We start from the raw sequence: 12,356 nt of genomic DNA, 5'->3' as shown, positions 1-12,356 counted from the left end.
GGTCTGTACAAATGACAAGAGGACAAGGACTGTGCAGGGAGGCTCACAATTAAATGTCTATTACAATCTAGGGCTAATTACAGGGATACAAAAAGTAGAGAAGGAGCGCTCCATAGTGTAACAATGCTTTATTAAAACAAATTGCGCAAAATAAAAATTCACTTACTAGATGTAAGTTGTGTACAAGCATGTAGTCAGGCTTTGCAGCCTTAAAATCCTTCCTTGGTGGGTGCACCTCAAACTGCCGTGGCCATCGGAGTCGAGTGGATCAGGTGGAGAGTGACCCTGGATGCTCCCCCAAGGGATAAACGGGTGCTAGTTGCGTTACTACGCGTTTCGGCGTTCCACGCCTTCGTCAGATAACCTAATTACAGGGATGTCTGCTAACCTTTAAGTATATTTTTATAGCAAAACCAATAACACACTGAGCTGACGAGAGAACTCAAATAATCTGACTGGTGTTGGCAGCTTAATGCTAGATTTCATGTTTAACTCACTGTAAACATTTATTTATATATTAAGCTCGTTAAAATGGACACATAAACACACAGCAGGGAAATGATCATCCCAAGTTTTGATGGTTTATGCATCCCATTATTTCTGGCCATTTACTGAGCCAATTAAAACTGTTTAAATTCTGATTCATTGATTAGACATCTGTCATGGCGAACCTCCATCAGACATGTTTATGAACTCAGTTCAGTTCTGCTAATTTCCACCGAGAAATATAGCTGTGATAAGTCAGTCTCACAGGACATATGGATGATGCTTGGGTTTGAGGCAGCTACTTACTACGACAAGATAATTTGTTCTTTTAATATAAAAACTGGAAGAAAAATATATGTGTTGCCCGCAGAAACAAGAATGTAACTACAATATACTGTTCTGGAGAGTGACAGCTGGAAACTGATTGGTTATCTCATGCAACAGTCACTTGTGATTTTCTACATTAGGCAATGATCCAGGCAGGTCTATATTCAGTGTGCCCACACATATAAGTGTTACCAATACATTTTTATTGTACTTTATTTACTGGGTTTTAAAATACAACATGCTACCATATTGATACTGAATGCTACCATTGGAACAATTAGAATGTGGTCATTAGACAAAAGGCCTTACCCGTTATTTTGTTTGTTTGCTGTCTTACTTTTATTGGTCTTTAATTTTTTTAATTTGTAAAAAAAAAATAAAAAATCAAGTAGAACCAAAGGTTAAAATAAATAACGACAGGAAATGTGGTAAATTGTCTAAATGGGAATCTGATTGTATAAGAATTGATAAAGCTACAATAAGTAACTGTCTATAGTATGTTATAAGTTTTAACTATAGTTTTGATGGAATAAAAATGTCCATATTCATATGTTGTAATTACTGAATCTATTGCAGACCTGATACAAATGTGATTATTTCTTTCCAATGTCTAAATAACTTATAGATTGTGCAATGACTATCTAACTGTATAACTCTGGTAGACAGTTGTTGGGTAACCCTTTGCCTCTGTCTGTCATTATATAAAACCGGGACGGAGGAAAGGAAACAATTGTTACCCTTAGGTACAGCTCAGAGCATTAAAATAGCCTTGTATTAAGGTGTGTATCGTGCCACCAGGAATTATGTTGCAACAATAGGATATCACTGTGCAGTTCAGCAATGTCTCTTTTTGTGCTTAACAGGTGGGCAAAAGGCGGACTACTTCTGAAGGAGGTGACGGAAGAGACCTTTGAAACAGTGGTGGATTATTCATTCTTTACTGAGCCAGTGTCGTGTGAGGTCACCAATGCCTTGGGCAGCACCAATGTCAGCAGAACTGTAGATGTATACTGTAAGAGCCATATCTTTGAATTGTGTCACAATGTATATGAAGTGCTTTTATATTTCCCGGGATACGCTGAACAGTGTAACAGCACTAAGAATTCATCTCAAATTCACTGTTTGAAAAATAACATCAGCCTATATGTTATTACCTGAATCACACCTCCCACAATATTTGGCCCTTACATAAGTGAAAATGTCACATTTCTGCACAGACAAATCCACTTTCTCTGGTCTGTTTTCGGTGTGTGTTTTTCTGCTTTGCATGTTGGAAAATGCATTTGCATTTTTTCACAGAAGCTAATGTAATTCATTGAGAAAATACACACAGTGCCTCATAGGAACAGTACAGGCCGCTAGTATGCAGTCTGCATAGCCTTGGCCCTGCAGTGTTGCCTGAGAGATCGGGTCCAGATCCCCACCAAGCGACATACCTCGAATGTGTGTACAAGGCTTAACATTGGGTCTCAGTTTTCCTATGCAAAAAAAACCACATACAAAACACACGTGTAAATGCTGCCTTAAAGAGTAACTGCGGGGTATAAAATAAAAAATTAAATCTTTATTTTTATCTGGTAAACGAGTAATGCGGAGGCCAACCAGGCAATCTAAAAGTTTAAAATCACTCTTATTCTTCTTCTCCATAAAACATCATTCCCCAGTTTCCCTGGCTCTTATTTGGTACATCTGCCGCACAAAGGAGGTTGCAGGGTATGCTGGGTTTTCTTTTTTTCTTCTTTACTTTCCCCTTGAACTTAACTAATGCAGCCTGATTGGCTGAAGCCTCTTTCCCAACTGTTTTCCCCTCCCACACCTCTGTTCCTCTCTGATTGGCCAATATTTCTCAAGGCACTTTCTACTGCAGAGCTGGGTGGAAGTGTCTGGAGACTGGGAGGGGGGCGGGCAATGATACACAGACAGAGTAAGGGAGGAAATTATGTCAGGATTCGATTCAAGATAAACACAGACAAAATGGAAAATCCTAAGAAGGGTTTTCTCTTTATTTACTATAGAAAAATTGCTAAAATCAAAATGTGGACAGTGCAATATATATGTTATGTAAATAGAGAAAGTATTAATCTACTTTTACATGTGGGTTTTTTCTTCTGAGCTAGTATGGCTGACAGCTCCACTTTAAAGAAACTTGAACTGAGACTCTGAGAAGACTATAGAAGAAACCACATTTGACTCCATTTAAAAATGTTGCTTGTTGTGTCGATTCTCTGCCTGTATTGTTTTCCAAATCATTGCCTAAAGAGATGCATGAAGATCAAGTGTTTTGGCTTTACTGGCTTTACGCTTGGTGTACAACTGGCATGTAAAAAAAGAGGAAGTGGGAAATGAGGATGGATGCCTAACAATTTCTCTCACCTCAGATTTAGTTTACACATTATTCTTTATTTGTCCAGTGTTCCATGCTGGGTTTACAAAATTGATTGTTTTTCATTCCCCTAAATAAATTGCCAGAAAATCCTCTGACTGGAGTGAATCTGTGAACCATGCTTCTGTCTGGCAGACATTTGTGGAGACTTTTTGAAAAATGTTCTTAGTTCAGATTGGCCACATTGATTCGCTTTTGCTTAGTTTGCATTTATGACTGCTGGCAATATTTTCCAAGCCTGTCATAAATACCTACATAATTATCCAGAAAGTTTAGGCACATGAATCTGAACAGACCCCCTATGTAGTAGACATGATATGTTTTGCGGAATTATTATTTTATAGTATCCATTATACAGACATTCATACTAGTTGTATAGGGTCATTTACAATGCCCATCTTCATAGTACCTGTTACTGTTATTTGAAGCATAACGTTTCACCAAATCATTACATGTTCAATATTTTTATGTGTCTCACTGTTCCTGATCACTCCAGTTGGGCCTAGGATGACCTCAGAACCAGAATCCATTACTGTGGACCTTGGAGCAGAAGCCACCTTTCACTGTTCATGGAGTGGTAATCCCTCGCTCACCATTGTCTGGATGAAGCGTGGCAGTGGAGTGGTATGTATATGCAGCTTTGCTGTTTCTCTGCAAAGCTCTATGTATATTTTACTTTGTTTGTAATAAATAAATATTCTGTATTTCACAAAAACAGTCATCTTGATATCTTTTCATGCTTACTGGAGTCTTCATTTGAATTTGAATTGCTTCCTCACACTCAGGAATGGACATCAATTCCAGGGGTGTCGCTTAGTTCCTAAACTCGCAAGGCTTTTAAAAGCATCACATCTGGATTTCATCTCTTGCAACAGTTTCATCTCTCCTCTTTGCTTCTCTTTATTTATCTTCTCTCTCTTCCTTCATTACATATGTTTTCTTAGCTCATCTTCATTTCTCTTTGCTTTCTTAATTCAGTTTTATCTCTTGTCTCTCTCAGGTATAGGGCTTGAAGTACACATACTGAATGCCAAAGACTAGTAATGTCTACCCTGTTTAGCACAAACTATAAAAATGCTATCACAACTATTAGTAAACAGGGACTGATAAACACGCCACCTTATTTATAGAATTCTAACTTAAAGTGAACATATAAAAAATGTAACCATAATTAATTTCCTTAAAACAAATACAACCATATAAATAATGGTATAACTAAAATTCATAGGAGACAATAGCAAAACTTTGATAAAGCCCCCAACTCTAGGCACATTTGATTAATGATGATTTTCTTCCCCTTTCTACCACAATATTAAAAAGGAACTGTACTGAAAATAATGTAATTAACTACTTATGCCTTTCGCAGCAGTATATCTACGCCCGGCAGGACTTCAGTTCCTACCAACGGGTGTATATATGTGTCTATTGTCATGAACGGCCGCAGCTTGCTCCCGCGCTGGCTCCCACATGGGTACTTGTCGTTGCCCGTTAACCCGGAGATCAGTGAATGGGAACACAGTTCCCATTCATTGATTTAAGTGTCGGTATCAGTGGTCGCCGCCACCGGCATCAATGAGATGCCTGCGGTCATTGCAATAATGAAATGAACATGTCCATGCATTACTTTCTGGTAGCGTACTTATAGTACGTACAGGAAAATAATGCACGAGGACATCATGTGGCCAAATAGTAAAATTACATATCCCTACATACTTTTTTTTTTTTTATAAAATACACATGCATACCATTAAAATTAACCCCTTACCTTCCACACTCTCCAAGAGATATCCAAATAAAACATATGCATTTAACCTCTCTGGTGTTATGATTATTTCCAGATTTAAGGTCTAAAAGCCATGCAATATTTTCACAAGCTTTTAGACACTAAAAACAGGGAAAAAATAAAAACATACCACAGAGAGATCTGCAGCAGCTCCTCAAGCACAGAATTAACGCTCTGAGCTGTGGATATCCGTCCAGAGCCTGAATCAGGATTACCACTAAAGTGGTTAAAGAAAAAAATGACAATTAAAAAAAAAAAATATATATATAAATAGTTACCTTAGGGAGTGAACTTTTTTGTGTATGTCAAGAGGGTATATTACTTTTATTTTTTAACATATGGGCTTGTAATTAGTGATGGACACAAAACAGAAAAAATACACCTTTATTTCCAAATAAAATATTGGTACCATACATTGTACTAGGGACATACTTTAAACCTTGCAATAACTGGGACAAATGGTTTTATTCACAGTAGACGTTTTATTTTAAAACTATAATGGCTGAAAAACTGAGAAACAATGATTTTTTTTAAAAAAAAAATTCTTATTGTTCCCATTAAAATGCATGTAGAATAAAATAATTGTTAGCAAAATGTACCACCCAAAGAAAGCCTATTTGGTGGCAGAAAAAAAACAAGATATTTATTGTTTTGTTGTGATAAGTAGTGATAAAGTTATTGGCAAATGAATGGAAGGGGCGCTGAAAGGTGAAAATTGCTCTGGTTCAGAAGGGGGAAAACCCCTTAGTAGGGAAGTAGTTAATACATGTGCTTATTTTTTCCATGATTCCTTTATAAATTTAGTTAGTGTTTGCCCATTGTAAATCTTTCCTCACCCTTTCCTCACCCTAGTTTACTTTAAAATGTAAAATTGTGTGGTGACATCTTTACTGTTGGCAGATCTGTGGAATGTTTGTATACTCAGTGTGAGGAAGTCAGTAGAAATAATACCTGGTCTCCCAGACTGCTCTGGGAGGAGAGTTTCACATAGCTAAACAATATACCAAATTCTATAGATAGCGGGAGTTTTTCTGATGCTGAAACCTCAATAAATAACGTAAAAGTGGCTATGCTGAATACTTTACTATGTTCTACTATGTCGCTATAGTGTCTTTTTAATACTTACATTGGTATTTCCACACAATGGGCTAGATTCACTAAACCGTGATAACTCATATCATGGCCACGTTAGCATTCGCGAAAACGCTAGCGAGGCCGAGATATGAGTTATGACAGTTTAGTGAATCGAGCCCAATAAGTGAAGCCATGTCTCCACTATAATAAGTGCATCCAAGTATAGCTAACCCTAAGACAGAGGTGATAAAAAAGTAGGGAATCATGATTTTTACCCAATGCGTTGGGTCCTCTCCATAACTCTTCTCTGACAATCAAGGCATGACATATGACATGAAGTGAGTAATGGGGATGGACGTGAGAAGGGAAGCCTGGAAACGACCTGTTGCAGGCTTAGGTAAACATGATATATTCGCTATTTTCCTGTAGGATCTCATTGAGATAAGGGTAGAGATATCATCGGCTAAGACAGAGTTCCCCAGTCAGACCCTCTAGAGCAGCGGCTCAGTCATAATTATGACTTCTCTCTCTCCCATCAGCAAGCCGTGTTTCTGGTTTTAACAGAAAGTCTGGTATAGAACTCACCAATTATACAAATTTCCATTAATCCCAATGCGTATCTCATTTGATAATATTGGCCCAATCTAATTTAATCAAATAGAAATTTTATCAGGTTTTATAAATAGTGTGTGGTAGTCTTCCTGGTGGAGATTTGATACCTATTATCATATACAATATAATGGGATGAAAAAAATGAACAAATATTGATTTACACTTTTTCCACTGACAGGTGCTCAGTAATGAAAATTCCTTGACACTGAAAAATGTTCGACAAGAGGATGCTGGGAAATATGTGTGTCGTGCCGTGGTTCCCCGGGTAGGCGCCGGTGAGAGGGAGATCACACTGACAGTGAATGGTAAGAACATTGTCCAGAGATGTGGAACATGGGGTTGCCATAAGTTATTTTATTTTTCCTAAATTAAAAAATGACAGCAGAAATCTAATTGGTTGTTCTGGGCAGCACAGACACTTTTCTCTACACTAGTTACAGCTTTGATCTATTGCAGCTGTGACTGTGATAATAAAGGTTATTTGTCAACGCAGGGTCCTGTGTGATGCGCAGACTCAGCATGTCGGTCTATTCACCATCTGGACATCTTTCAGACAATTACAGTCCACGTAGTGTTAGATTTGTGCAAGCTGAGGCTCCAGTGTGTGTCCCATTTCTCCCCATTTTCTAATCTTGCCAGAGGATGAAATGATGGTGCTAAAATCTGCAGCTTCTCGCTGTCTGTCACGTTCTGCTAAAACACTTTTGCTCATCAATCTTCTTCATGACAGAAATCCTCCAGAAATACATTCCATTTTCAGACCTGATCAATAACCCTACCTGACCATGATGGAGATTTGTGACTTTGTCCCTGCTGACACAAAAGGGAAACTCTACACCAACTTATCTTTGAAGGGAATCTTTTTTTTAAGTATACAATAAATGAGATCGGTTCAGAGCAGACCTACCAGTCTTCCGCATAACAGTACGTCAAACAAGTCAGGCCTTAGACTAAACAATAATGATGTAACCAAGATACATGTAAAATTGCCCTTTCTATTTGAGTCCTTGAGATTCCAGTGCCTCTTACATGACTGATGCTTAAGCATTTAGACAGGAAGTGAAGACATTTATTTAAATCAGAACACAGAAAATACTAATTCTATAGTGCATTTCTCCGAACATCTTGTATAAGGCATAAGAATACAGACCTGTAAATCATAAATGGAAATGCTAGGAAATAGCGAACTAATTGAAGTTTGGAAAGTGTTTGACGGAAATAATGGAGAATGGGACTAAAAGTGAATTTAACCCCAAGTCTTAGCATTTATCACCTTATAGCTCAGCAAACAGAAAGTCCAAAAATTATTTTTGACCCCATGAGCATACCTTTGAACTTGCTAGGATTTGCCTGACAATCACTGTTTCTGCAGCCTAATTACCATATTTTTCAGACCATAAGACACTTTTATCCCCCAAAGTGGGAGGAAACTCAATTGCCCATTAGCAATTATCTTTTTCTCCTGAGTTTTCTCCAAGGAAACTCAGCATTTTGGAATTGGAAAAGTACCAAAAAGTAGTTGAAAAACTACTATAAAAATTATTTTGAGTATTTTCTTGCTTGCTGGTGATTAAAAAATGCATTTTATTGACAAGTTTGAAAATATTACCTAGGAGAAAACTCAGGAGAGGAGATAACTTTTCAACTTCTTTTTTAAACAACTTTTCAACACTTTGCAATTGAAATAGTACTACAAAGTAGGTGGAAATCACTATTACATTTATTTTGAGTATTTTCTCACTTGCTGGTGGTTTAAAGAGCATTTTATTGACAAGTTTGAAATTATCACCTAGGAGAAAACTCAGGAGAAAAATTAATTGCATATGGACCCACAAGTACAGTACATACCGGTACTTCAGCAGTCATTCTCTGTCCCCCTCTGTTGCCCTGACTCCTTCTCTGCCTCCCAGCCATGGAGCTGCGCTGTCACCCCGAGTGCAGCTTCAGTGCGCTAAAGGAAAGAACTAACTTGAACTACTGTCCTTTTACTGGTGCCCAATGGTCTCGTGGGTGGGACCAATGCTCTGTCATTGGGGCAATTATGTTCGTCCATATAGGCTGTGCTGCTGCCCTGCCTGAGGTGCGATCACGCACGCTCCCACTGCCTGCCGTTAGCCCACAGATCAATGAATGGGAATATAATAAGTCCCCCAGCAGAAAAAACGACAGCCTCTTATCAGAGGCAGCGGTCTTTCTGCATAAAAAAAGTTTCCCTTCTTCATTCTAGTTCCTGGAAGTGAGATCGATCACTTCCAGGACTTCCAGGATAGTAAAACTACACCCACATCCATTTTTTATTAAATAAATACATTATTTTACATTTAAAATTAGCTGTTTACCTCCCACACCAAAAATACCCAAATAAAATGTTTAATAAAAAGAAAAAAAAATTACAATAAAAAAACAACAACATAAATAGTTACCTAAGGGTCTAAACTTTTTAAATATGCATGTCAAAGGAGTATATTAATATATATTTTTACATTATAAGCTTGTAAATAGTGATGGACGCAAACTGAAAAAATGCACCTTTATTTCCAAATAAAATATCGGCACCATACATTGTGATAGGGACATAATTTAAATGGTGTAATAAGTGGGACAAATGACCAAATGAAATACATGGGTTTTAATTACGGTAGCATGTATTAATTTCAAACTATAATGGCCAAAAACGGAGAAATAATGAATTTTTTCCATTTCTTTCTTAATCTTCCTGTTAAAATGGATTTAGAATAAAATAATTCTTAGCAAAATGTACCACCCAAAGAAAGCCTAAATGGTGGTGGAAAAAACAAGATATAGATCATTTCAGTGTGATAAGTAGTGATAAAGTTATTGGCAAATGAATGAGAGGTGACATTTGCTCGGATGCATGTAGGCTGAAGTGGTTAAATAAACTCATTTTTGGTTAAAAAAAAAAAACATCTGATCTGCATGCTTGTTCAGAGCCTATGGCTAAAAGTACTAGGGCTGGGACCCAGAGATTTGCATGATTGCAGAAGTGCCACGATTTCCGGAGCAATCGCAATTTAACTACTGTAGCCATTGATACAATTGCTCTGAAATCACTACCAAAACGCTGCAAGAAGCATTTTGAGATTGCTCTGCGATTGCAATATCGGACTACCCCCTTAGGGATCCATAGCACTTTGCCGATCGCTGTCAAAGTGCATCTAGTTGTGTCCCAGCCCTTAGAGGCAGAGGATCAGCAGGAAAGCCAGGCAAACAGCTATGATTAAAAGGAAATAGACATCCATGTCCCTCTCACTTCAGGTGTCCTTTGTAAATGCTTTATAAATGTGGTCTTGTGAACTGTGGCAGTCAACCAAAAGGAGTTACCAGTAGGCTATGTCGACAAGGCTGAGTCTGAAGATGGCAAATCCAATATCATTATGTTTAGGGTGCAGAATTCTGAAAAAGCTGTCTATGAAAATTGCTCTGGCAGTGGATGCTGCTGGAAGTGGCTGGTGAAGCAGCCCCTGACTAAGTGATGTATCTGAAATCAGCTAATCTAGAAGGTTGCAGACACAAAACAAGACAGGATTGATATCTGTACCCTGAGTTGGGAAGGTTGCAGACACAAAACAAGACAGGATTGATATCTGTACCCTGAGTTGGGAAGGTTGCAGACACAAAACAAGACAGGATTGATATATGTACCCTGAGTTGGGAGGGTTGCAGACACAAAACAAGACAGGATTGATATATGTACCCTGAGTTGGGAAGGTTGCAGACACAAAACAAGACAGGATTGATATATGTACCCTGAGTTGGGAAGGTTGCAGACACAAAACAAGACAGGATTGATATCTGTACCCTGAGTTGGGAAGGTTGCAGACACAAAACAAGACAGGATTGATATCTGTACCCTGAGTTGGGTTATACACAGCATTGTGGATGTCAGATTGTGTGTGTTTGCTTCTATCACTAGGCATCATAGATAATATATTTATGTTCACTATTTTACAACTGCAGTTTCTTAACAGGGCTCAAAGAACTTCCTTTATAAATCAGAATCTTCTCAACAGTATTTTGTAAGTTTTCATAACTGAATGACACTTTAGCATCTCAAAGTAACACAGGTCCTAATATTTTTAGATTTTTCAGGTTGAGAGGTTCACCACAGAATTACACTTAATTTTAAGCTGCTTTGAACATGTCAGATTTTCAAATTAAGTTTCTGCTCTGTGGACAGAAATAATGAAAAATTAGCTGTATTAAATGTCAGACTTGAAGACTGCACTGTAAATGTGTTTGTTGCCAGAGCTCAACACTCAGATTGCAGATTTTGCTGAATGCCAATTATTAGCCACCTACTGAAGTCTCCAGCTATCCTGTATTCTTTCTCTCTGCTATATTTGTCAAATAAGCTAAATGAAAACTTAAAAATGCGCCCCCAGACTACAACAATAGTTTGTGTTGAATAAGACTTCTGCTACCAATCCCATTAGTAATGTTTGCTACCATGTTTGTGCTTAATGCTGCATTAATTTGGGCAGCGTAGTGGCAGAGCCTGTTCTAGACTTTTTGCTGCCTGAGGCAAATTGATGAAAAAACACTGCCCCTCCAGTATAATAACCTCCCCCAAATAGGTAGCCTGGAGGGGGTAGCGAGCAGGAAGGGGGTATTGGGCACAGTGGCGGGGAGGGGGGGTCAGACCCCCTCTCCCTCACCTGAGTCCCCTAATCTGTGCTCCAACTCCGGCTCTTAATGCATAAGAGTATATTGTCAGGCAGCTGGCGGGGAGGGAGGACTTACCTTATCCGCGTTCCATCATTCGCAACGTAATTGTAATGGGACATTTCAGAGAAAAACGTAATTAATTTCGTATGTAATAGTAGTATGTCAAAATTTTGCATAATTTTGTGAAATTTTGCATAATTTTGAAAAAAAAAATGTACTTGAATTTTTAACATGGAGTTTCTCAAAAACTACAAGGTCTTTTTGCAAAAATTCTTTTTTTGACTTGTACCCACTATTCTCCTCAACATATGTAGCAATTTTGGCGTCAATATGGGGGCTTTGCTATTCACTGCTAAAGTCGGCAAGAAATTACGCAAAATTTCGCAAAATTTTATGTGACATTATGAATGACTACACGAAATGAATTGAATTTGCAAATCGTAATTACATATAAGTGAGATTGCTAAAATGTACATGAAATTTAGCAAAATCGTAATTTGTTGCTTATGATCATCACTAGTCAGGGTGCTCTAACTATTGCAATGCTGTCTCTGCACGGAGAACAAAGACAAATACACACTCTTAGGGCTGGTTCAGATGGACGTTTGAAGGCGTTGCGTTCGTTGGCGTCGCGTTTAGCAGCGTTCGTGTGCGTTTGGATGCGGTCGCGTTTTTTCTTCCCCTAGGAGGACATTAGCCGTCGCGGTTAACCTCCCCTGGAAGCTACATGTAGCTTCCAGGGGCTCCTTGAACGCCAGGGAAAATCGGGACCCAAACGCCGCGTTTGTGTAAACGCGCTTGAAAGCTTGGTACAAAAGCTCCCATTCACTTGAATGGGAGCGTTTAACACCAAGCCCTGAACGCTGGCTGTAAACACTCTGCAAGCGTCCGTCTGAACCAGCCCTTACTGAACAGGTTTTTACCAATGGGCTTCATTAAAGAGAACCAGAGATGAAGCACCCTCTTGTATTTTACCTTATAAATCAGTGGGAACATGACAGTAAA

The 12,356-nt window shown here is 38.4% G+C and overlaps 1 protein-coding gene across 5 annotated transcripts in view; it reads left to right on the top strand.

Moving 5' to 3' along the window:
• The window catches only part of KIRREL3 (kirre like nephrin family adhesion molecule 3), a 1,384,273-nt gene that overhangs the window by 1,172,906 nt on the left and 199,011 nt on the right, over nucleotides 1-12,356 (top strand). For all 5 annotated transcript variants that reach the window (XM_068240337.1, XM_068240336.1, XM_068240335.1 and 2 more), the window contains exons 8-10: nucleotides 1,677-1,825; nucleotides 3,693-3,820; nucleotides 6,844-6,970. In XM_068240337.1, coding sequence (XP_068096438.1) covers nucleotides 1,677-1,825; nucleotides 3,693-3,820; nucleotides 6,844-6,970 — 404 coding nt within the window. The remainder of the gene's footprint in view (nucleotides 1-1,676; nucleotides 1,826-3,692; nucleotides 3,821-6,843; nucleotides 6,971-12,356) is intronic.

This window comes from Hyperolius riggenbachi, chromosome 6 (assembly GCF_040937935.1).
Source record: "Hyperolius riggenbachi isolate aHypRig1 chromosome 6, aHypRig1.pri, whole genome shotgun sequence".
NCBI lineage: Eukaryota > Metazoa > Chordata > Amphibia > Anura > Hyperoliidae > Hyperolius > Hyperolius riggenbachi.
The sequence above is the reverse complement of the archived record's forward strand: the minus strand, read 5'-3'. Positions and strand labels throughout refer to the sequence as shown.